This window comes from Chrysemys picta, chromosome 9 (genome assembly GCF_011386835.1).
Source record: "Chrysemys picta bellii isolate R12L10 chromosome 9, ASM1138683v2, whole genome shotgun sequence".
Lineage (NCBI taxonomy): Eukaryota > Metazoa > Chordata > Testudines > Emydidae > Chrysemys > Chrysemys picta.
Window position 1 is genome coordinate 84,225,501 of NC_088799.1, and position 22,854 is coordinate 84,248,354.

Sequence of the window (22,854 nt, forward strand, 5' to 3'; positions counted from 1 at the left end):
CAGCCTGTTGTTGAACCGCTTCTTCCTACTGTCAAGGTTCCCCCTGTATGGCTTCATAAGCCACGGCATTAAGGGGTATGCAGGGTCTCCCACGATCATAATGGGCATTCCGACTTCCCCTATGGTGATCATCTGGTCCGTGAAGAAAGTCCCTGCTTGCAGCTTCCTCAACAGACCAGTGTTCCGAAAGATCCATGTGTCATGCACCTTTCCAGACCAGCCTGCGTTAATGTCTTTGAAATGCCCACAGTGATCCACAAGCACCTGGAGAACCATAGAGAAATACCCCTTCCGATTAAGGTACTCGGTAGCTAGGTGGTCTGGTGCCAGAATTGGAATATGCGTGCCATCTGTCACCCCTCTGCAGTTAGGGAAGCGCATTTATGCAAAACTATCCACAAAGTCCCGCACGTTGCCCAGAGTCACAGTCTTTTGGACCAGGATGAGATTAATGGCCCTGCACACTTCCATCAACACGAATCCAACGGTCGACTTTCCCACTCCAAACTGGTTAGCAACTGATCAGTAGCAGTCTGGAGTAGCCAGCTTCCACAGTGCAATCACCACACACTTCAACAACAACAGGACAGTTCTCATTCTCGTGTCCTTACGCTGCAGGGCTGGGGCGAGCTCATCAAACAGTCCCATGTATGTGGCTTTCCTCATCCGAAAGCTCTGCAGCCGCTGCTTATAATCCCAGATGTGCATGACGATGTGATCCCACCACTCAGTGCTTGTTTCCCGAGCCCAAAAGTGGCGTTCCACTGTGGTCAGCACCCCCGTGAATGCCACAAGCAATCTCGTGTCGTAGCTACTACGCATAGCGAGATCATTGTTGAACTCCTCTTGCCTTTGTAGTTTAAGGAATAACTCCACTGCCACTCGTGACGTGTTAGTGAGAGCGAGCTGTATATTGATCAACAGTGTGGGATCCATTCCTGCAGACCAAAGATGCAGAGCGTGCAGTACACAAACCATTGAAAGATGGTGCCAAATGCGGATGGAAGGGGATTGCTGGGATGCGAAGAAATGCATCACGGAGCATTGGGACAGGACCCAGGATGCCCCGTGACCCCCTCCGCCTCCCCACAACTCTTAGTGGCAGAAGAGAAAGAGGTGCTCTGTGGGATAGCTGCCCAGAGTGCACCATCCCAAATACTGATGCAAGTGCAGCAAGTGTGAACACACCATTGCACAGGCAGCTGATCTTGTGAACACACAACAGCGGTTTCCCTTCAGCATTCTCTGAGCAATGATGTAACTGCCGGCGATGTAACTCTGTCAGTGTAGACATACCCAGAGATTCTCTCTGGGAACATAAGCACCCAAAACTACCTTGTGGTGGCAAAGCTAGAACTCGGGTCCTCCTGCTCTAAAAGGATGAGCTGCTGCCTCTTGATATGGAAAAAACTGAAAGACCAGGAAATGTTGTATTCTATTTATTTATATTCTGGTGTGTGTATGTGTACACTATTTCCAGTGTAATGTCTTCCATGTCTTGTGTCGCACCCTGCACCAAGGGAGCCCTCCCCCCGCACCCCATGATCTCACTTCATGTTTAAAAAAAAATTTTCAAATAAAACTATGCTATTTGAGAAGAGAGCCTGATAAATCCTATGGGGAATGCTGTATATGAATTCATGGCAGTGAAATAAATAGAACTGAAGTGCAGTTGTGGATTGCTTCAGAGAGATACAGCATTTTACCCCATCATTTCTTTTCCTCCCAAGTACTTCTACAAAAGTTTCAGACTTTTTTTCCTTCGCCGATAAAATGTTCGTACAAAGCAAAGTAACTCTTCAGACTAGGCCGCTTTTAGTTTGGGGTTTTTAAAGAAAAACAGAGATTCTTTCCATTAGGAGCACTTCAAAGGTGAAATGCGTATTTCCTGCTTTCTTAGTGGTGGTTTAAATTCCTTCAAATATCTTGTAAGGATAAAATCAAAGCCTTCTACAGCTGTGTCGCAGGGAGGGGGGCCCTTTTTATTGGACTGCCTTAGGCAAAGTCTAACAGAAGTCAGGGGAAGAGTGGTGAAGTTTAGCAGTTTCCATGTGCTCCATCAGGATTGTAAAGTCCACTTCTGAAATTTGGAACTTCCAGCTTCCTCCCATAACAAGGGGATTTTTTTAAATATAGCCACACCACACAGTTTCAGGTGACATATGTTGTAGATTATATGCACATATTGCAGTTACTACACTGAAACAGACCAATGGTCAGTCTGCTGTAGAATCACAGAAACTGGAAACAGTAAAGAGCTGCTAGACCATCTGCCTATCAGTGCAGAATTGTTCCCTATTGTGCTTTGTCCAGGCCAGTTTTAAATGCCCCCAAAAATGGGGGCGGGAGGGGGCTTCCATCACTCTCTATGGCAATGTCTTTGACTGTGGGCAGTGTCCTATGTTAGTTCAGAGAAAGGTGTTTAAAAACGCTGCAGTACTAGGGTGGTTTTCACTTTGTTTTGGTACTCACAGCAGAGAGGAGAATCAGGATTGAGTTGATTTTATAAATCCGACCCAAACCTCCCCTTTTTGCAGATCTTTGTTTTCTGCATGGAAAGAGACACCCACTCCTCTTTCCCCTTAGCAGCCCTAGGGAATGAATGTACCAGTCACTTGCTATCACACCTCCTTGCTGAACAAGCCGAAATGTTACTGGGATGAGTTTTAATTCTGTGATGTGTTTCTCGGGCTGTACAAGAGGGAAGGAGGGAGGACAGTCCTCACAATCAGATGGTAAAGAGGGGACAGGCAGATGGATAGGATCAAAGAGCAATTGACTCAAACCTTGGTCCATCCCTCGAACCAGAACTTATTAACATTTAGGGAACATTGTGTTCCCTTTTTTTTCCTCCTCCCCCATTTCCATGGGCCTCTGCATTTTCTGGTTCCCACTAGTGAAATATCAGTGCTGAGATAAGAGTTTCAACATTAGGGATGGGCCTGAACTAGCATCCCAATTCTGAACACCTATGAACGTGGTAGCAGTTTACCATCTGGATCCAAAATTTCCATATGCCCTACCTGGGCTGATCTAAAATGCCAGATCCAAACATCCCTGAATTTTAAGGTGTTTGAAATCCTAGTCCCTAATTTTGCAGTCTATTTCTGTCCGGGGCCACATAGTCATGAAATATTGGGAGTTCTACATGAAAACTGTTAAATAAACAGTGATTTCAAAGAAAAGCTTTGGGAGGTTGCCTTAATTGTCAGGGTTTTCTTCCCTGTTCTAGCCCAGTAGCTGGTATACATTGTGGCAGTAATAGTAGTGGAGACTTTCAATTTTGGCTTTCAACAAGCATTGTTGCACTATTAATTAGTGGGAGGCTGCTGCGGCTCTAATGGGCTCTCAAGACGAGATAAACATCGGCTGTGTTTAATCTTCTTTTTATTCAATCTTAGCTGGATTTTGTTAAGCAAAGGCAGGAAACAATAGAATCAGAAACATTTAATATTCCAGTCGGGCTTTTCCCTTCCATAGATCAGGCCTCACCTAGAAACCCTTCTCTCCCTAACTTCTGCCCTTCTGTGGGCTGTTTGGTTTGGAGGTGTTCTGGAAGGGACAGATTTCCCTAGAGAGAGCGACACCTTTTTTCTACCCAGCTTGTACCCCTTGTCTTCCCCTTAGGCCTACATTTCAGTGATCTTCCTTGAACAGAGGATGGGTTATCATTGCTCCTATATCAGCCGGCAGGATCTCTGCTGCTGGGCCATGTGAACTGCTCTTTCCCCACGGCTGAGCAGCCTACATAGTACCATTGCATTGCTGTGAGCCCAGGGAATGAGCGATCAACCTTCGAATCAGACCCAGATGTGTTAGTGTGGAAGCACTTTATTCCCACCAGGGTCACCAATCTCTCCCTTCTCATCCCCTCCCTCCACTACCCAGTATGTGCATTGTGAAATAATCATGCCATGTCTGCATCAAAGTCTTTCATGTCAAATGGTTTCTCCTCCACCAGTGTGTTTTAGAAATGGAGTTTTTGCCCTGTGCTGTTACTGTTTCCTTTCATCATAAATATTGATAACCCAGTGAGGGATTAAATCACGGTTGATGGTTTTTATTTTAGAGGATGGTTTTGGGGTTGTTTTTTTTTTACTGTTGCGATGGTAACTCCAGAGCATTTTCTTTAGTGCTTCCAATTTTTTTGTCAAGAAATCTTATTTTCTCTTGCTTTCTGTGGTTGCTGCTTTTCTTTCTAAAATGTTTTCTTGTTGAACAGTTAGGCAGGTTTCTGCTACAGGGAGAATGCAAGCATCACATGTTGTCATTGAGCGGATTCTCCTCTTAATATCATTTTGCCTTTACTGCTTTCCATCCCAAAGGACCCCAGAAGCACAGACTGTCTGTACCTGCCAAGAACCACCTGCAGAGCCAGACGCTTCTCTGCAGGAATAGAAACAGTCTTTGGCACCAAAATCCGAGGCCTCTACCACATGGGCTAAAGGAGAGCTTGTTCAGTTGGGAGTTGTAAGTCTGGGGCAGCCAGTAGAGAGCGAGGTTATTGTAAATACTAAGCTGATGAAATATACCCCACTTCTAAAATGCAGCCACCTCTGAAGAGGACAGCAGCCAGCTCACAGCAAGGAGTTGGAAAGGAAAGTCCTGGACAAGCCTCTGCTCTTACAAATCAGTCTACAGGATATTTTAACACCTATGCAGAGCAGACAGGATCTGTGGTTTTAACGTCTCCACTCCTTCCAAACATGAAACTTGCTCCAGAGCTAGAAACCATTTTATCTCAGCTAAGGCTGCTAGCAGTGGATAATATGGGGTTATGAAAGTGGTAGGGAAACCAGATGTCCTTCTAATGTCTGTATTCCACTTTAAATGGCTCAATCCCAGACTGCAGCGGCATTTGTGTGTTTTGTCAGAGCTTTGTCCCTGAAGCAGTTGTGCGAAGGGTAAGGGAATGGCTATGAAATTATTACTCATCAGTGCACCCTACTTCTGAGGTTTCTCTGATGTGGTTTGGTTTTGGAGGAGCTTGAAATTTGGCTTTTGTGAACGGTGGTTTGTCTTTGAGTAAGTTAATGTAGCAATTACGTCTTGCTGCACTAGCCGAGGAGACTGATTTGTAATGGAATTAATGATATACTTGTAAATATGTTCTGATTTCCCGTTGCTCTGTTTCTTCTGAGCAGGAATCTCCTCCCCTGCTTTATTACTAGCAATTGGAGATCTAAAAAATTTAATAAACTTTCATCCCAAAGGACTAGACACATGGTCTATAGGGCAATCATTTCACTCCCTACTAACATGCAGTCACCTCTGGAGTGGGTTACAGCAGCTGCTTAATAGCGCACAATAAAACTTCAGGGTAGAATTGAAGAAAACAATATCCAGTTGAAATTACCAGAGGATTATAGAGCACAGAACTGGAATTTGGGCAGCAATGCTCATGTTCTCTTCTTGAAGCCAGAGGTTCTTTTAACCATTAGCCGTCAGGGCCTCCTGTTTTTAAATTGGGACTGGTTGAAAATTTTCAGTTGGAACTGGGTCTTCTTATGGAAAACTGAATCTTTGGCTACATTTAAATTTTTTGCAAAAAGTTTCTTCTTTCCGTGGAAAAATTTTTTTTTTTAATCAAAAAACCAGATGCCTGAAAATCACAATATTCCAATTCAGATATGCTGCCACAGTGCCTCGTGGGAGTTGAAGTTCAGTTGCTTCGTGGGACCATTCTCCTCCAAAGCCAGACTTCATCTCCCATGAGCAGGGGCGGCTCTATGTATTTTGCCACCCCAAGCACGGCAGTCAGGCAGCCTTCGGCGGCATGCCTGCGGGAGGTCCTCTGGTAACACGGATGCAGTAGCATGCCTGCGGGAGGTCCGCCGGTCCCGCGCCTTTGGCATACCCGCCGCCGAATTGCCGCCGAAACCGCGGGACTGGCGGACCTCCCGCAGGCATGCCACCGAAAGCAGCCTGACTGTCGCCTCACGGCAACCGGCAGCCCACCCCCTGCGGGTTGCCACCCCAGGCACGCGCTTGCTGCGCTGGTGCCTGGAGCCGCCCCTGCCCATGAGATGTAATGGGCCATCTGTAAAATGGAGATAAACCTTGCTTTGTCTATCTAGGTTATAAACTCTTCAGGGCAGCAACTGTCTGTTCCTATGTATCTGTACAGTGCCCAGCACAAAATAGGACCTGACCTTGACTAGAGAGTCTAGGCTCTATTGGAAGATAAATAATACACAGCAATATCTGTTACCCTTTGCAATTTTAACCAAGGTGGTGTTGTTTTTTGCCAATAGGTCCCTTGAAGTCCGCTATTTCACCTATGGAATCCTCTTCGGATGTGGCAGTTCCTTTGCTTTCCAGCCCTCCCTGGTCATCCTCGGCCACTACTTCAAACGCCGTCTAGGCTTGGTGAACGGCATCGTGGCCGGAGGGAGCTGCCTCTTCTCAATGTCCCTTCCCTTCTTTTTGAAAACAATCGGGAGCACCATCGGGCTAGCTCATACTTTCCAAGTTCTCAGCGCCTTTATGTTCATCCAGATTCTCTTGTCTCTGACTTTCCGGCCCATCTTGCCACCTTCTTGTGACTCTCGCCAGGATAGGCAAGATAAACTGGCCAGCCGGAACATGAAACAGCAGTGCGGGTCTCAGATGCGGAAGTATTTCAACATGAGGGTTTTCCGGATACAGACGTACCGAATTTGGGCTTTTGGGATTGCGACAGCCGTCCTGGGATACTTTGTACCTTACGTGCATCTGGTGAGAACATTCTAGGGGAGATAGAGGTGACTGCATGGGGGGCGGAAGGGGGGAATTATTTGTATCTTTGTCTTTTTGCAGCAGGTCTCATCCTCAAGTGTAGGCCCTTGCCCCACCCCACATCTTGGCTGTGCTCTGAGTGCTGTTGATGGGCTTCAGTAGGAGCCTTATCTCCAGTACTCAGCAAGAGGGAGAATCACCACAATGTGGGAGAGATGCAAGGAGGTGAGGGGAGAGACTAAGGATATGGCTTCTTCCTAGAGATTCTAAGGTGGTGGGTGCCAGGCTGAAGGACCCTTCCACAGCTCAGACAGATGGCTCCAGAGCCCCCTGAGCTATGAACAGTCACACCCAAGCATGTTTCCAGCTAAAAAGTCCCATTGATTAAAGTGCTGTAATTGCATGTAGTGCTTCACAAAGCCTCTGATGATACATGGCCCCTACTCCAAAGAGCTTCCACTCCACCGTAGGGAACTCCCAATAGATGGCTCAAAATGGAGCAGGAGCTCAGGCCTAGGGAGCTATGGGGAGGCATTATGAGTGAGAAGGTCAGCACAGGGAGGCTTCAGGCAAGAAATGTTTTTTTACGGAGGAGTGGGAGGACGCTTGGCACATGTGAAGTGGGATGGTTTTTCAAACGTGAGAGGGATGGGCCACGCTGAGAGCAGGGAGGTGAGAGGTCAAGGAGGACACAGGTTGAGAGGAAAACAGGAATGGATGGAGCTGCGGAGAGTCTTGACGACAAAAGGGTGGAGTGCAGTGCAAAGCTTCTCTTTGAACAGAAATAGCGAGAGGCAGGAGCCAGCTTTGGGGTGTGTCACTAATAGAGCATTCTGATTGGCTGAGCCTCCCCATGGACTTCATCTGTGTAGTAAGTCGTGGAAGGTACGACAGTTACCACATGCCACTGAAGTAGACTTCGGAGTCGGGAGGCTGAGGGACTTTAACCCCTTGAGTGCCTAGGTTAGAGCACTTGCTGCAGTTTACGAGAATAGGTTACCAAACTGACCCATCCAGCTCAAGTAGAAAACCGCCTAGGAAATGTAAGAGCCACCATGTAATGCATAACTTAGGTCCGTGCTGTTGCCTTCATGGAATTGAAGCCATAATAAGCGGTGAGGGAAATAGGTCAGTGCAGTGACTGGGCATTACCGATAAGGTGGGCGATGGTGGTAGCCTGTTACGTAAGGGCTGCCATTATGTTTGGTGCTCTATAGTGGATCTAGCATTATGCAGCCATTGTCTAATACCAATTAATCCCTTGAGGGGAATTTTATACATGGTTATAATTAGTACCTAGAAATAGACATTCCTCTTAGAGATTTCTGTTTTAATGTTTGACAGTCCCAGCAAGTCCATTTTTGGTATGTGTAATTAATAGGTTTATTGAGGATTAATGTCCTTCTTTTCCTCCCTGAACCCTAGATAAAGTATGTGGAGGAGGAGTTTAAGGAAAACGAAAAGGAATGGATTCTCTTGGTTTGCCTTGGAGCCACATCAGGGCTTGGGCGCTTGGTTTCTGGCCGGATTGGTGACTGCATTCCTGGACTGAAAAAGATTTTCTTGCAGGTATGCTATGCCTAATCCTCACAAAAGTGCATGCTAAGAATGACAGTTTTACTACCATGGGATGATTTGTCCATACAAATATCAGTACTCTGCACTTAGCACCTTTCATCCAGGGATCTCAGAGTGATTTACAAACAATTAACCCTTCCAACCCCTTGAGAGTTAGAGAAATAATATAGGACTAGAACTCAGGCAGTCCTGACTCCTAGCGTCTTTCCCTGACCACTAGACACACTGCCTTCCTCTCTGGATTTTGTGAGCACACCATTGAAATCAAGTGACTGATCCATCAGATAGCTCTTCTCAAGGCTTCTTAAAAGGCCTTTCTCAAGGTTTGGGTGTAGTCGCTCTGTTATTCCTTGGAGAGGATCCCATGGCATCATTGGGTTGACAGTAGGGGGTAAAACTGGTGTCCTGTTCTGTATTCCTTATCATAATTAAAAAAAAAAAACCCCACCATCCTGGTTCTGATAGTGAAGGGCTTGTCTACGCCATGTGGCAATGTGCACAACAGGGTGTGATTTCTAAAGCACACTAACATGTTGAGCACTAATTGGTCTGTGTAGCCCCTGCTGGTGCTCACTTAAGGTCCTTGCTGCTCTTTAAAGTGGTACTGTCAGCAGGGTCTCCATAGACCCAATTAGTGCACAACACGTTCGTGCGCTTTAGAAATCACACCCAATAGTGTGCATTACTGCACCATGTAGGCAAGCCCCGTGACTGACTGTGAGCTGCTGCTAGGTTTGCCTTCACGGTACCTAGCTGTTTCATTGGGATAACTAGAGTACGAGAGGCCCTACACAAAACTATATTCTCCTCTCTCTTTCAGTGTCAGATTCAGCCCTGGTATAAGAGGAGCAACTCCCCTGGCTTCAAAGGAATTGCTCCCACTTATACTAGGGCAGAATTGAGCCCTTCTAAGCAGCATGGGCTAGAGTCACAAAAGGAGTTAGGTGCCTAAATCCCAGAAACAGGCCCAAATGGGATTGACAGAACCCCCGCTCTGGTGCCGCTGAACCCTGTAGGCACCTAAATTCACTTAGCATCTCAAATTTTGCAGTAAAAGTGCCCTGAGCGCTTATATTTCTGCCTCTGCATATGTGTGTTGCAGCCCTAAGTCCCAGAGCAATGCACGGACTTGGGAGAGAGGCATTCCTCCACCTACTTCGCCTGCAGAGCCCAATCCGGTGCACGTGTGCAGAGCCCACCTACCAGGTCGGGCCCCTATAGGCAAGCTTTCACAAAACTGCTGGGGAAATGGGGGAGGAGGAGAAGGACCTCCCTCTGAACTTCTATGCCCAGTAGTTAAAATACTTACCTTGGATGTGGGAAATCCTGGTTCAAGTCACCCCTCTGTCTAAGGGGAGGAAGGACTTCGAACAGGGATCTTCCATCTCTCAGGTAAGTGCCCTAGCCAATGGGCTGAAAGTTATGTGGGGGGTGGGCCTCTCTTCCTCCCACCCCCCACCCCCCCAGTTTCTTGCAAAAACAGTGTAGGCAAAAACACCAAAAGAAGATTTGCAGCTGAGAATCATAAGTAGAGGGAGGTGCCTCCCTGTAGTCTGAATTTAGGCACTAACTCCCTGAGGGGGCGGGGCTTAGGATACATCCTTTGCCTTGGCACCTCCCATTGGCTCGCTTAGATGGAAAGCCACCTAGCTTACTGGCTTTTGAGAATCCCATTCCTAGGAGCCTAACTCAGGCTTTGTGAATCCCAGTGATTTTCTAGGCACCTAAAAGTTAGGCAAGTCAGTGCTGAGTGTAGCACCATCTATACTCCTTTGCGAATCTAGCCTCACGTGTAATGTCAGGTAGATCTGCCATGCGGGGCTAAAACACCTTTGTTCCTCATTGCCCTGGTATAGGTGTGTTGCCTCATTTCTGTTTGATTTTCTTTCTCCAAAAGCTAAAACCCTGAGTATCATTCCTGCCTTTTCTTTCTATAGTTTAGGCAGGAAAGGAAATTACTAGTGTTATCTTTCAAACTAGATAGCTTTACCAAGACTAGAGGCTTGCATGCAGTTCCAAGAACCAGGAGGTCTAAATATTTATTCTTGCAGCTGTGGCAAAGATCCTACAGGCTGTAAAAAGGTAACCAAATACAATAGGCAGTAATTGCATCCTTTTAAAGTCACCTTAATGAGGGCCTTTGTGTTGGGTAACTTTATTAACACTTAATAGGTTTGCTAATATGCTGGGCTTTTCTTCTCCTGCAAGTTTTTTTCCTTTTCATTATTTCCACAGACTCTTCATTCTCTGTAGTTCTCTTTAGGTTTCTGGGCCATGTTACCTCAAGCATGTGGCATAGGGGAGGCAAAGTCAGAGCCTAGAGCCAGATTTTCTAAGGTATTTAGACTCCTACTGGCATTTTCAAAAGCATCTATGTGAGTCAGGCAACTTGCATAGATTTCAATGAAGTTAGGTGCTGAATCTGCTTAGGTGCCTTTGCAAATGCTGTGAGGTGCCTACCTGCATTTTTTAAGTGCCTAAATGCCTTTGGAAATCTGGCCCTTAAGTAGTGAGTGTTCCAAGGCACGGGGCAGGTGGGATGCCTGGAAGCAACATGTCAAGGTTAGGAGAGTGGCAAGCAATTGAGCAATTTAGTTGGAAGCAAATATCTGGGGCAGTCAAGAAGGTGTGGCCATTCCGGAGAGTGTGTGGGGTCTGGAAGAGAGACAGGTTGCTTATTGGATGTAGTACTTGGCAAGGTCAGTCCAGACACTTGTAGCCAGAAGGCTAGGGAGCTGGCAATGGGTTCCTAAATTATTTGCATAATTTCTCCAACAAGCTCTCTTCTCTTAAAAGGAAATGCTCTCAGGTCACCAAGGAAACTACAGACTGGAACTATGGGGAATAATATTCTGCCTCTAATGTCCCTGCTGCCCTTGGACTTGCATTAGGAAGGCATGATTTTGTTGTCTGTCACAGTTATCTTAGTGATGTCTATACTTTGCCTCTTCAGGTTGCCTCCTTTATGCTTCTGGGCCTCATGTGCATGATGATCCCTCAGTGCCAAGCGTTTGAGGGGGTCATTGTCGTCTGCCTCTTCCTCGGACTTTGTGATGGATTCTTTATAACCATCATGGCCCCCATAGCCTTTGAACTGGTTGGACCCATGCAAGCTTCTCAAGCCATTGGCTATCTCCTGGGACTTATGGCCATTCCAATGACAGCTGGCCCACCAATAGCAGGTCAGTAACCATCAGAACGTAGGGCCCTAGGATTTAGTTAGAATTCTGTCTTTTTGCATTAAATTATTGGAGGGGTGATGTGTTGTTAGAGGAGTAGGATTGTCACCTTCATCTGTTCTCATATTGTGTGATGCAGTTTCTTACATTTACTTGATCCTGTATCCACTTTGACTTTGCCTGAAATACGTCTACAATTAGCCCTTTTTTCCATTATTTGATTGCCAGCAGTTTTCCCTTCTGGCAGCTGAATAATTGAAAAAATGAGCAGAGGATGATTCATTTTCAAGGCAATTTAGTCAAATTTTTGAGCATAATTAATAACAAAAGTGCCCAGAGTTAGTGAACATTCCAGTAATCTGGCAGAGAGCTGGACTTAAAGTTATGTAGGTGGCACTTATGAACTGCTCTCATATGACATTTAGGGTTGGAGTTTTGCCTGATCAGCGAAGGATAAGGCCCTAAATTGAGTCAAATCTAAAGATATACGCTTGGGCCCTGATCCTAGAAAGACTTGGACACATATTTAAGCATGGGAGTAGTCTCAAAGTTCTTAAACTTGAATGTGTGTGTAAACCCTCTGCAGGATAAGAAGAGCATCTGCAGTTGCACTAGCTAAGCTAAAAAATTAATGAAGGTTGTCAATCCGTAGACAACTGGGCACAAACTGATCACCAGCTGTTTTCAGGAAGAAACTCTGGCTGTTGCAGAATTATAAGCCTTATAGCACTATTCATCAGAAGCATCCTGAACTGGGTCTATCAGACACAGGATTAGGTGTCTTTCATTTATACAATTCCTATGTAGGAAAATTCCCAGCAGCCCCTTCCTAGTGAGTTTCCAACAGCCCTAGAATGATGATGGCAGTAAATTCATCAATCTCAGAAGCCTGGCCATCTCAGAACTCACTGAACTAATAGAAGTGCAGAGTTATGACTGGGTTTGGAGGGATTCATTCATAATTGGTACATGTCAGTAGCTGTTCATTTCATCCCTAACCAAAAAATTAACTAAAACATGCATCAGCAAACCAAATATTACAAAGGAAGGAAGTTAAGAACGAATCAATTGCACTTATAGATTGCCGTTACCCTCTTTGCTTGTCATATTTGTTTGGCAATCAAGTATTTAAGAAATTTATCTGAAATGTCTGATTATTAAATACCTTGATTTTATTTTTGGGGTGAATCTGAGATTCTACCTTCAGCTCTGATTTAAATAACAATTTAGCATTTGAGATTCTGATTCTTAAATTTCTTAGTGTGAAAATGCCATTCTGATACAATTGTTTACCTACCAGTGGGGAAGATCCCACCCTGTGGAACTAAACATCGATATTATTCCATGCTTTAAATATCAAATCCCTCCAAGTCTAATTTATGATGGAGTTGGAGAGAAACTAAGTTGTCTCCTCTTTTGATTTAGGAAGCTTAGATTAGCCATCATACTGAAGCAACAACCAGTGTCCTTTTGTTTTTCAGGATACCTCCATGATTATTTTGGGAATTACTACCTAGCCTTTTACTTAGCTGGAGTTCCCCCAATTATTGGGGGCTTGGTCCTGTCTGTTGTTCCTCTGATCCATCAAAGAATGCTCAAGAAGCAGCAGATGGATTCTGGCAAAGACAAGATGTTGGTTTCAGAGACTGTCATGAACGGTGAGCTTCTTCCAGGCTGTCCTGCCACTGAGGCGCACGTATAAAGCCTTTCCCCATGCAGCCATCCACACCCAGACACACACACACACACACACACACACACGCATTATCACCACCAGCATCTTCTCGCTTGACTGAGCACAGGCCCTTTTCTAAAAGGAGCAGGACCCTCCCAGATTGCAGATGAGCGGCACCAAATACATAAAGAAGAGAGTTCTCCTAGTTCCAAGCATGAGCTAGCGGAGCCGTTTTTCAGGATGTTTTGATTTGAAAGTTGTGTCTTTCACCAGCACTTTTCTAAAGAAAATTCTCACTAGAACTCTAACTCCGTTTTCCCCCCAATTTTCTGTTTGTCACAGCAATGGTTTACAGTTAATTAAATGCCTTTAAAACAGGCTGTACATGGAGCTTGTTAACCCTTTTGATTTTAGTTTCAGATCCATCCCATCACACAGCGGTGTCAGTGCTGCTTGGATGATGCCTTGGATGGAGTGGGATTCCATTCCATGCCACCTCAGTTTAATCTGCAATTAACAAATTCTCAGACTGTTTTTTGATCCCATGTGAAGGCAAAAGAATTCCAGTGGGGGTAATCTTTGTATCTTTTGTGAGAGTGCTCTGTCTCTCCCTGTCCTTCAAAGAATCTATCTTTGAAGCTGTCAGCATGCTTTTATGGACCATCAGTTAATCTCGGTAGTATGGTCTGCCAGCAGACTCGAATTCCTGCTATTCATGTTAATGTATACTTGCTGTCCCATGTTAATGTACACCAAGAAGGGAACAGCCGCTTACTATCTAATCTTCTACCCAAATTGGCTGAGGACAGTGAAGGTAAGTTAACACATTGGCTACTTCAGATGTGAGTTTCACTGGTCTCAACACTCCTGTCTTTCCATCTGTTCTTGGAGTATGCTGCATTGCAGTGGAAGAATGCTTCTGACCACTTGCTGTGACTCAGTGTATTACTGGTCCCCACCAAAGGTTTAGGGCTTTGGGTAACTGCAGGAAAAAGAGAGGGGGCTGATAAAACAGAAAGGCAGAAAAGGAAGTAAAAAAAGAATGATTGGCTTTGCGCAGCTACTATGGATGGCCAGCTCCATCCATTCAAGCTTACTGCTCTGAAAGCCAGGAATCTGTACCATTTCCCAGTGCCTCAATCTGTCATTCATCTCCGATTTCTTGACCAGTAACTAAATTAGTAGGCTTCCAAGCCATCCATTGCGAGGGAAATTAATGGGGGCTGTCTTAGGATGCTGTAATCATTAAAATACTAAATTTGCAAGGCAACAAAATTACTAGCATTGAATCCTCCAAGAGGAACAGTTAGTCGGAGCTGAGTCCTGATGTTTACACAAGTCAGCATTGGCCTGAGCCATTCCCGTTGGTTAACTCCTCTTTTAGTATTATTTTTTTAACTAAGTTGCAGTATGTGAGTTAGTTTTCGCTCAGAATTCTGAATCCCCTAGTGTACCTGTAGGGCTGTCAAAACATGTGCTGTGTGAGCAGAGGGGTAATGCATTGCCATGCAGATGAACTCACATGTGCCTGTTCTGTATTACTCAACAATAATCAACATGTCAGTGTTACGGGAGCTGTGGGAAAAGACCGAACATTTTTTAAAAGCCACATGGCTCCTTTTTTAAAAACAAAAAGTGGTCTGCTGCAGTATTTAACTCTGTGCTCATGCAGGAGCCCTGCAGTGGACCAGAGTGAGAGCTGGGTTTGGGAGGGGCAGGGATTGTGCAGAGGCCAGCAGTTGAGCTGGCTGGGTGTCCTAAGTGATTTGCATTGTGAGAGAGAAGCATTCTGTCTTAGGGCTCGTCTACACTGGGAGGGTGGGAGGGGATCGATCTAATATATGCAACTTCAGCTACACTATTCGCGTAGCTGAAGTCGAAGTATCTTGGTTCGACTTACCTGGCCGTCCTCACGGCAGCAAGTCGACCGCCGTGGTTCCCCCGTCGACTCTGCTTACTCCTCCTGCCAAGTTGGAGTACGGGTGTCGATTCGGGGATCGATTTTATCGTGTCTAGATGAGACACGATAAATCAATCCCCGATAGATCGATTACTACCTGCCGATCTGGCGGGTAGTGTAGACGTGGCCTTAGTGCCACTGATGCAATATGTGGCTTTTATTCTCTGAACATTTGTGTGCTGTGAACGGCTCTGTGCTTGATGTAGGAAGAGTAGTGTCCGCTATCCAGCTGGATCGCTGCAAATCAAAATATCCCGCAAGGCCTTGGTGACCTCTGCCCTCCTATGAGCTTGCAGAGAGAGAGCAAGTTTGGCAGAAATAGAGAACTCTGGGGTTGCACTGAATCTAGTTCATAGAATCAAAGATACATCTTGATCTCAGAGAGAAAGCGCAATAAAAATAAATACAGCAGAAGTGAATTCACAGCATGGAATGAAGGCAAAACTCAGCACTGCACAGAAGCTAGTTATCACCAGGGCAGGGGGGGCAAATACAATATAGGGCTGATGAGAAAGGGAGCTTCCCTAGCTCCACATTTATGAAACCAATAAGCTGCTTGTTAACCAAGAGAAATGAGGTTCCCTGTGGATCTATCTCCAGTGGGAGCCCTGAATATCTGATAGGAAATCTGAGTCACAGATGATTTTTCTAGGTTTCTATATTGGTGATCAGTCAGTAGAGAGGGATATTGTTGGCCAAAAATGGAGAAATTGGGTTCTAGATGTGAAGTGATTATACATCTACAAACTTTTTTCTTTTTACAAGCCATGAACTTCTTAAAAAAAAAAAAAAAGCTACCGTTAGAAATGTTACAGCAAAAATTTAACAGATGGATATACTATGGTAGCCTTTCTTTATTCTCATTGTGAGTGAAGAGTTCTGTAACCTTAAGACAAAACACTGAGCCATAGACTTATCCCCAGTCCATGCCTACAGGTCCTGTTGACATTCACATTGGTCGGAGTTTGGCATATGGATTGAGGGCTCAATATGCCCCTTTTGCTTTACCAGCGTTGCCTGTATAAGCTAAGGACTTGTTTTCTGATCTTTTGTAAATTTCAGTCCCTGTAATATCTGGAGAACTAAATGATATTTTGTAGCACTTACAACTTAACCCAAGCAAGATGTGTGTCTTTTTTTCCCCCTGTCCTCAAAAGATATGCATGCTTTTCTGTGACCTTATTTACTGTTATTCGATTCACATAGTCTAACATATGAAGCAAATTTGCTAAACTGATTTCTTATTTTGTGATGTGTATGCCAGGCAGGAAGCAGGCGACACAGCAAGACTGGGCACATATCAGAGCCTGGGGAGATTGCGTCACCTGCATAGATGCTTGTTGAACAGGCTTGTACTTCATATCCGTGCCTTGATATGGGCCAGACTGTGATGCCCTTGTTCTTCTAATAGTCCCATCAACTTCAGTGGGATTTCACGCTGGGAATTTTTTTATTCCATTGAAGTCAAAGGGACCATTGGCAGAGTAAGAGCATCACAGTCTGACCATAAATCTCCTAGGAGAAGAGGCGAAGAGGACTTTGCATTGCAAATCCCTTCATGTCCTGTGGGGGCGAGTGTATGTATGTCCTGCCGAGGTGGGGAGTGTCTTATGGGGCGGGGTGTGTGTGTGTGCGCGCGATGTCTCTGTTAGCTGAGGGTTTTTTTAGCTTATTCTCAATTTTGGGGCTTGAAGAGGTGGAAGGGGGGGTTAATTTTAAAAAGAGGATATAACTGACCTGTAAAAGTACAAGCAGTGCTGTCTCAACACCAGCTCTGAAACAGTAAACAGATGCATGTCAGGGTTCATAAGTAATTGACTACACATACTGATATCAAACAATAAGGCACTCTGTGTCATCTGCAGATTAATTCTAAATAGTAATACTTTTCTGACTCCTAGGAGACCAATTACAGATAAGTCCAGAATTGTCTCAGAATTGCATGCCCCAGTACTCTCCTTACCTGTAAAGATCTCCCATTGAGTGATAATCCACTTTCTGAAAACTCTCAAAGCACATGGGTTCTTATGTGCTAGAACAGGGGTTCTCAAACGGGGGGTCGGGACCCCTCGGGGTCACGAGGTTATTACATGGGGGGGTCGCGAGCTGTCAACCTCCACCCCAAACTCCGCTTTGCCGCCAGCATTTATAATGGTGTTAAATATACTTAAAGTGTTTTTAATTTATAAGGGGGGTCCACTCAGAGGCTTGCTATGTGAAAGGGGTCACCAGTAAAAAAAAGTTTGAGAACCACTGTGCTAGAATATAACAGCACCATGAAATTATGATCCACTTCTTTAAGAAGGTTTTAGCTTTCTGTATCATCAGAGGTAGCTAGTGTTCTCTGCAGGGTAGATGGGGAGTGCCATAGTAAAGATATACAAACTTTGTTTATCTAGATTTAAGGGGAAAGGGTGGGGGTTAGCAAACAGTAGTCTAACCTCAACATCTTTTCTGATTGTAGGGCACTCTTAATCAATAATTAAGGGACCAAATTCTTCTACGGGAGAGATGTTTATTTGAAAAATTAGGGCAAAATTCTCCCCTCTCATGATTCATACATTGAAGCTAGACACTGATATTTGGTGCTTTGGACAAAACAGATGAGGGTAAGAAAGCCAAACATTGGAGCAGCCTTATGCCAGATAAAGGCAAAATTCTCTTCCTGCATCTAACTGTAAAATAAGCCTCTCTTATAGTTTAGTAAATTGCTTACATACGTAATAAGGTATGTCAGGCAGCCTCTAGAAATTGCACACTATTGATATGCAGTAGAGATGAGGCTGAACGTCTGAGTGGGGTTAACCTTGTAGCAATAGCATTAAATTCCCAGAAATTCCCTGCCCTTGCTTTGTGCCCACTGGGAGTCCACTGTTGCAAAGCCAAACTATGACTGCAAGCAGCTTCTCCAGTGTAGCCAAAATGAAGTGAGATGCATGGGCTGCTCTTCCCAGTGCATTGTCTGGGGAGCTAATATGCTTGTGGTTCCTGCTAAGAACTAGGTTCTGAAATTCCTACTGCGACAGAATTCCTGTTTGAAGTCAAACTTGCCAGAGTAAAAACGATAGGATCATCCCCTGGAGTGCCGTGTGACTTGATCCTCTTGTTCAGGGTGAAGTCCTACTCCAGCTGACAGCGAAGACTTAATCCTTGCTTGTCCATTGCTCTGCAATCATTGCTCTGCAAAGTGTGGCAGCCCTATTTGTTTTTTTTTCTTCTCATCAGTAGATAATTTAATAAAAGTATCTTCTTTCTGAATCAAATCAAATCTATGAATTGTGTCATGTCAGTGTGGGAGCAGAGGCCATCACCTCTGTTGAAATGTCTGTTTCCTGTTCCGTTTCGTTTGGGGTGAGGAGTTTGCTAGGTGAAGCCTCTCTAGCACCAAAGCAGTATTGACCTTGGAGTATTAAGTCATAGTGCACAGGCTGCAGTTAATGAAATTTTCTTCTCTTTCAGCGATAAAACCATGGGAAAATCAAGCAGGGAAGGGGATAGGCTGTACTGTGTGTCACAATAGAGTTAGCAGTGGATCCAGAGAGAGCTGAAGACAAATGTATAATCCTATACTACAGTATGTCAGAATAGGACATGTTGTAGGGACACACCAGTTAATTGGATTTTCCATTCTAAACCCTTACCTGCAAGATGCTCAATGGCTGCTGCTAAAAACTTCGTATATGAGATTTAACTCCTGCCACTCTGGGAGAAAACAGGATCCTAGCAGGGATCAAAGGATAAGGTATTTTTTAAAAATCTGTTTGTTTATATGAAAATGGGAAAATGGGGAGGGGGGGGTGTTACCATTTGTCGGTGATCTGGCTGTCCTCGGTATTTGCTGCACTCCATAATTGAAAAATAATTATTTTTAGAATTGACGTGCATAAGGTTGGGACTTTCTACATAAAAGAAACCATTTCATCATCAGTGACATTGAGGTTTTATGTTCAGTTAGTTTTTTTTAAGTTTCGTTTACCCTAAACACACATTAAGAAATGAAATTCAGTTATCCACATTCTTAAAACTGCCTGTGGGTGAAATCTAACCATTACAGGATCTGTGGAAAACCATACAGGCCATTTATATCCCATGTAAGAGCTTCAGAGCATATGGAGTCTTTCAGAGGCCTTCTGTGCTGGGATGAATTTCATCTTCAATACACACTGGTGGGCTAGAATGTCACTACCCAGTGATGACCCATTTCTTCAAGAAGTTTTTAGACCCATCTGTATTTCAGAGCTGGCATGAACACAGACTCAATGAAGGAGTCCAAGTTAAATACATACATACTTAATCTACCGTGAAGGAGTCAAATTCTGCTCTCAATTACTATTGTGGTGTTACCAATGTAAAAGTGAGTCACTGGGGTTGCATCATAATAACAGAGCAGAAAAAGACCCAATCTGTCTGTGTAGGTGAGTGCCTAGCACATAACTGTGCTGAGGGCTGTCAGTATCTTATACGAACCAGTCAAGTTGCCTGTGTTGTTGCTGCTCTGCATTATGCCTGACTTGGTCAGTGTGAGCGTTGCCACTGACGTGCCTCAGAATGACCATGAGCTGAGCCAAAACCTCTCAACTAGGAGATCAGAACTTCAGTTCTGGTTTATAATCTCTCTTGGGCGAAATCATAACACTAATGTAGGTAAAGTTATTAACAAACAAATTATTTGTATTGGGTTGCTTGATTCTTAGCTTCACTACTTTTCAGTGGGGCAGAATAACCTTTCCTCATCTAACTGGAAATGGAAAATATGAATGGGCTTAAAAGAGCTGAGGACATTCCCCAAACAAAGCAGTGCGTCATGTCTCCTCCCCCGCCCTCCCGCCACATCCTCTTAACATTCATTCACTAGAGCTGATGGCCAATATTCCTCCCTAGAGAAAAACTAGCTTTCCGAAATGTCAAATTCTGTAATTTTAGGGCAACCCCTTCTAATTTCCAGCTGTCCTTTAACCTGCTGGAGGCTTTAGAAATATGCACTATACAAGTCATCCTTAAACATTCATCTGGCTGACAAGTCTGGGCAATACCAGCATTCTAAGGTTAAACACTAGTGGCGGTAGCTCTAATGCCTACTTGGTTCCTTTTTAATTTTTTTACATAGTTCCTTGGTTTTGATCCATTGTCTTGGTAAAATTGCTTATTGGGTCCCTAAGCCAGCAGATCAGACAGCACTAGTTCATAACACTTAAACCAGATGAGGCAGTTTCACACGTTATTTCCAGGGAAACCCTTTCAGAACTTGCTTACAGGGAAACTTCATTTATAAAGGAGCAAAATGGCAATCCCAAATTGTTCCAGTGCATAACAGTGCAAACCTCCCTCTATAGTGATATTATTATGCAGTGGGGAAATGATTTGCGTATCAGAAGGTTCCACTCTAGTCAGCCACAGCCTATAATATGGTTTGCATTCTGGCTTGGGAGTTACTTCATACACGGACATCCCAGCTCATCTTTGGGAGCAGAGCATAGTTCTATATCTACTGAATCACTAGATTTGCCTCCCATTAATCATCATCGCTGGCATGACTTCCTGATGGCATTTGTGCACTTGAGACAGCAGGTGTTATTCTCCAGTGTGTTGCATCTTGTGGGGTCACATCTGTGCCAAGTTGGTGTCAGATGCCGCTGTTTTCACGGAGTGGCATTTGTGCAAATGGCGTCACAAGTCGCAAAGCAGTGGCCCCGGTGACTTTTGTTCTAGTGACATTGAGATGGCCTCTGAACTTACTGTAGCAGAATGATCCCCATGACAGTCTCATTTTTGTAAATAATAATTAAGTCGCTTTACTGTTGCCGCCATGTACTCTTAGTCTCCAAAGAGCTGGAATACCGGGGACTCTAACCACACTCTGTCCTGTTGTGTTGGAGATTTTGCAGCCTTCTAATCAGGCTTATGAATCTGAATCATCTCTGAAATAAATGTTTTAAAAACAAAACTCTGTGCTGTTTGTTTACCGTTCAGTAACCTAATAGTAGCCTGCCAGCTCCATTTACCTCTTACACACATAGAGCTTTCCAAATCAAAGTGCTTTTCCCTTCAAGGGTACACATCTGTTGACAAAAGATCTGCATTACTGATTGCAAATGCAGAACCTAATGAACAGAGCATGCGCAGTGTATGCACTCTAGTCCTTGTCAAATGCAAGAGGTGCATATCAAACAAAAAAAATACATGGTTTTAGTATGTGAAAATTTGCTTTTGAATTATGTTTTCTATATCTAAAGATTTTTTTCATTTTATGATGTACTTTCCAAATGTCATTCCCTTAGCTACTTTCAGTTCCAACTGCCAAGACAATCGTAAATGTAAAGCATTAAGCGTATTGTTAGTCTCTAGAGTTAGCCATTCTGTTTAGTAAGGAATAAAACTTTGTGTACAGTTTTTTGGGGGGAGGGGGATTGTTTTTTAATAGATGTGCAGGCTGATTGTTTACTGAAGTCAGATTTCTGCTTGGATTTGACACACTCTGCTTTTCATTGATCACAGACAGACTTCAAACTGTCTTTTTTGGTAGGATTTCCAGCCTTCCCTCAATCTGTGCATGAACTTTTGATCCTGAAATGGCTTTGTGCTTTCCAGAATCGTCTTTCTGGAGTTTAAATGCATTTGGGTTTGTTGTTTTGTTGGCTTTGAGCACATCAAATAAAATTGCCCTGTACTTTCCCAGCATATCCTATTTCACCAGACCCAGGAATTTCACGCAATGGAATTCATCAAAGCTGGAGGAGGGACTTTTCTTGGGAGATGTTGGGCAATTTGGAAACAATCCATTCTCCCCACTTGAAATCCAGCCACCTGAAAGGCAACTCTGTGTGTGAACACCAGACGCTGAGGTTTGAATTTATGCTGTTGGGTAACAGATGAGACCGGTCATTTTAAAGCTGAGTTTCCGAATCCATTATGAAGATGTTCATAATCCTATAACGAATGGTCTCCAGCGCCCTCCCTGTGAAATCCAGGGTGACTGTTTAAAGGATGGTTTGGGTTCTGTGCACGGGAATGTCTTTCAGGCCCCAGTGAGGTGGTGGGAGATGAGCCCTTCAGCATGCCTGTAAGGCATTTTGGAGGCTGGGATTCGTTGCTTTAGCCAGCTTTCCATGCTGATTTGCTGGTAAAACTTGCTTTGAGGGTGATGACCAGCAGTCCCCACCAGAAAGAGAGTGGATAAAATGCTTATTTGCCCTAGGTAGGCTTTACAAATCCTCCCATTTGTCCTCTACTTGGAGATCCAGCTCATCATCTGAAGGGTGCGGCCTGCCAGGTGCTGGAGCACCCTCAGCATCCATTGAAATTGCTTCAGGTCAATGGAAGCAGAGGGCATTCAGCATTTAGACCCCAATTTGGCAAAGTACTTTAGCATGTGCTTAAGTCCATCCCAATTTAGCAGAGCTCTTGTGTATGTTCTTAACTTAAAATTGAAGTCAATTCTGTCCAGTATAGATATGTGTTCCAGAATTAGTGCTAAGCACTTTTGCTGAATGGGGCTGGATTTTAAGCACATGCTTAACGTAAAGCAAGTACTTAAGTGCTTTGTTGAATCAGAGCCATATAGTGCTTGACAGAATCAGGCCTTTATGAGATCATGAGCTTCAGATAAAGAAATCTAATTTATAAAGCTCAAGGCCAGAGTTTGATGTCTCCTCCAGATAAATGTTTTATATTCCCTGAAGTTTTGTACTTGGAAGTGAAGTATTTGGATGTGTTTAAAATATGACTGTCCTTTTCAGATGTGAACT

At 44.2% G+C, this 22,854-nt stretch overlaps 1 protein-coding gene across 1 annotated transcript in view; it reads left to right on the forward strand.

Annotated features, from left to right (window-relative positions):
- The window catches only part of SLC16A2 (solute carrier family 16 member 2), a 105,661-nt gene extending 84,608 nt beyond the window's left edge, over window positions 1–21,053 (forward strand). The window contains exons 3-7 of the mRNA XM_005291780.5: window positions 6,255–6,717; window positions 8,143–8,286; window positions 11,249–11,477; window positions 12,956–13,132; window positions 13,564–21,053. Of these exons, the coding sequence (XP_005291837.1) occupies window positions 6,255–6,717; window positions 8,143–8,286; window positions 11,249–11,477; window positions 12,956–13,132; window positions 13,564–13,610 (1,060 nt within the window). The 3' untranslated portion in view covers window positions 13,611–21,053. The remainder of the gene's footprint in view (window positions 1–6,254; window positions 6,718–8,142; window positions 8,287–11,248; window positions 11,478–12,955; window positions 13,133–13,563) is intronic.
- The last annotated feature ends 1,801 nt before the right edge of the window (window positions 21,054–22,854 follow it).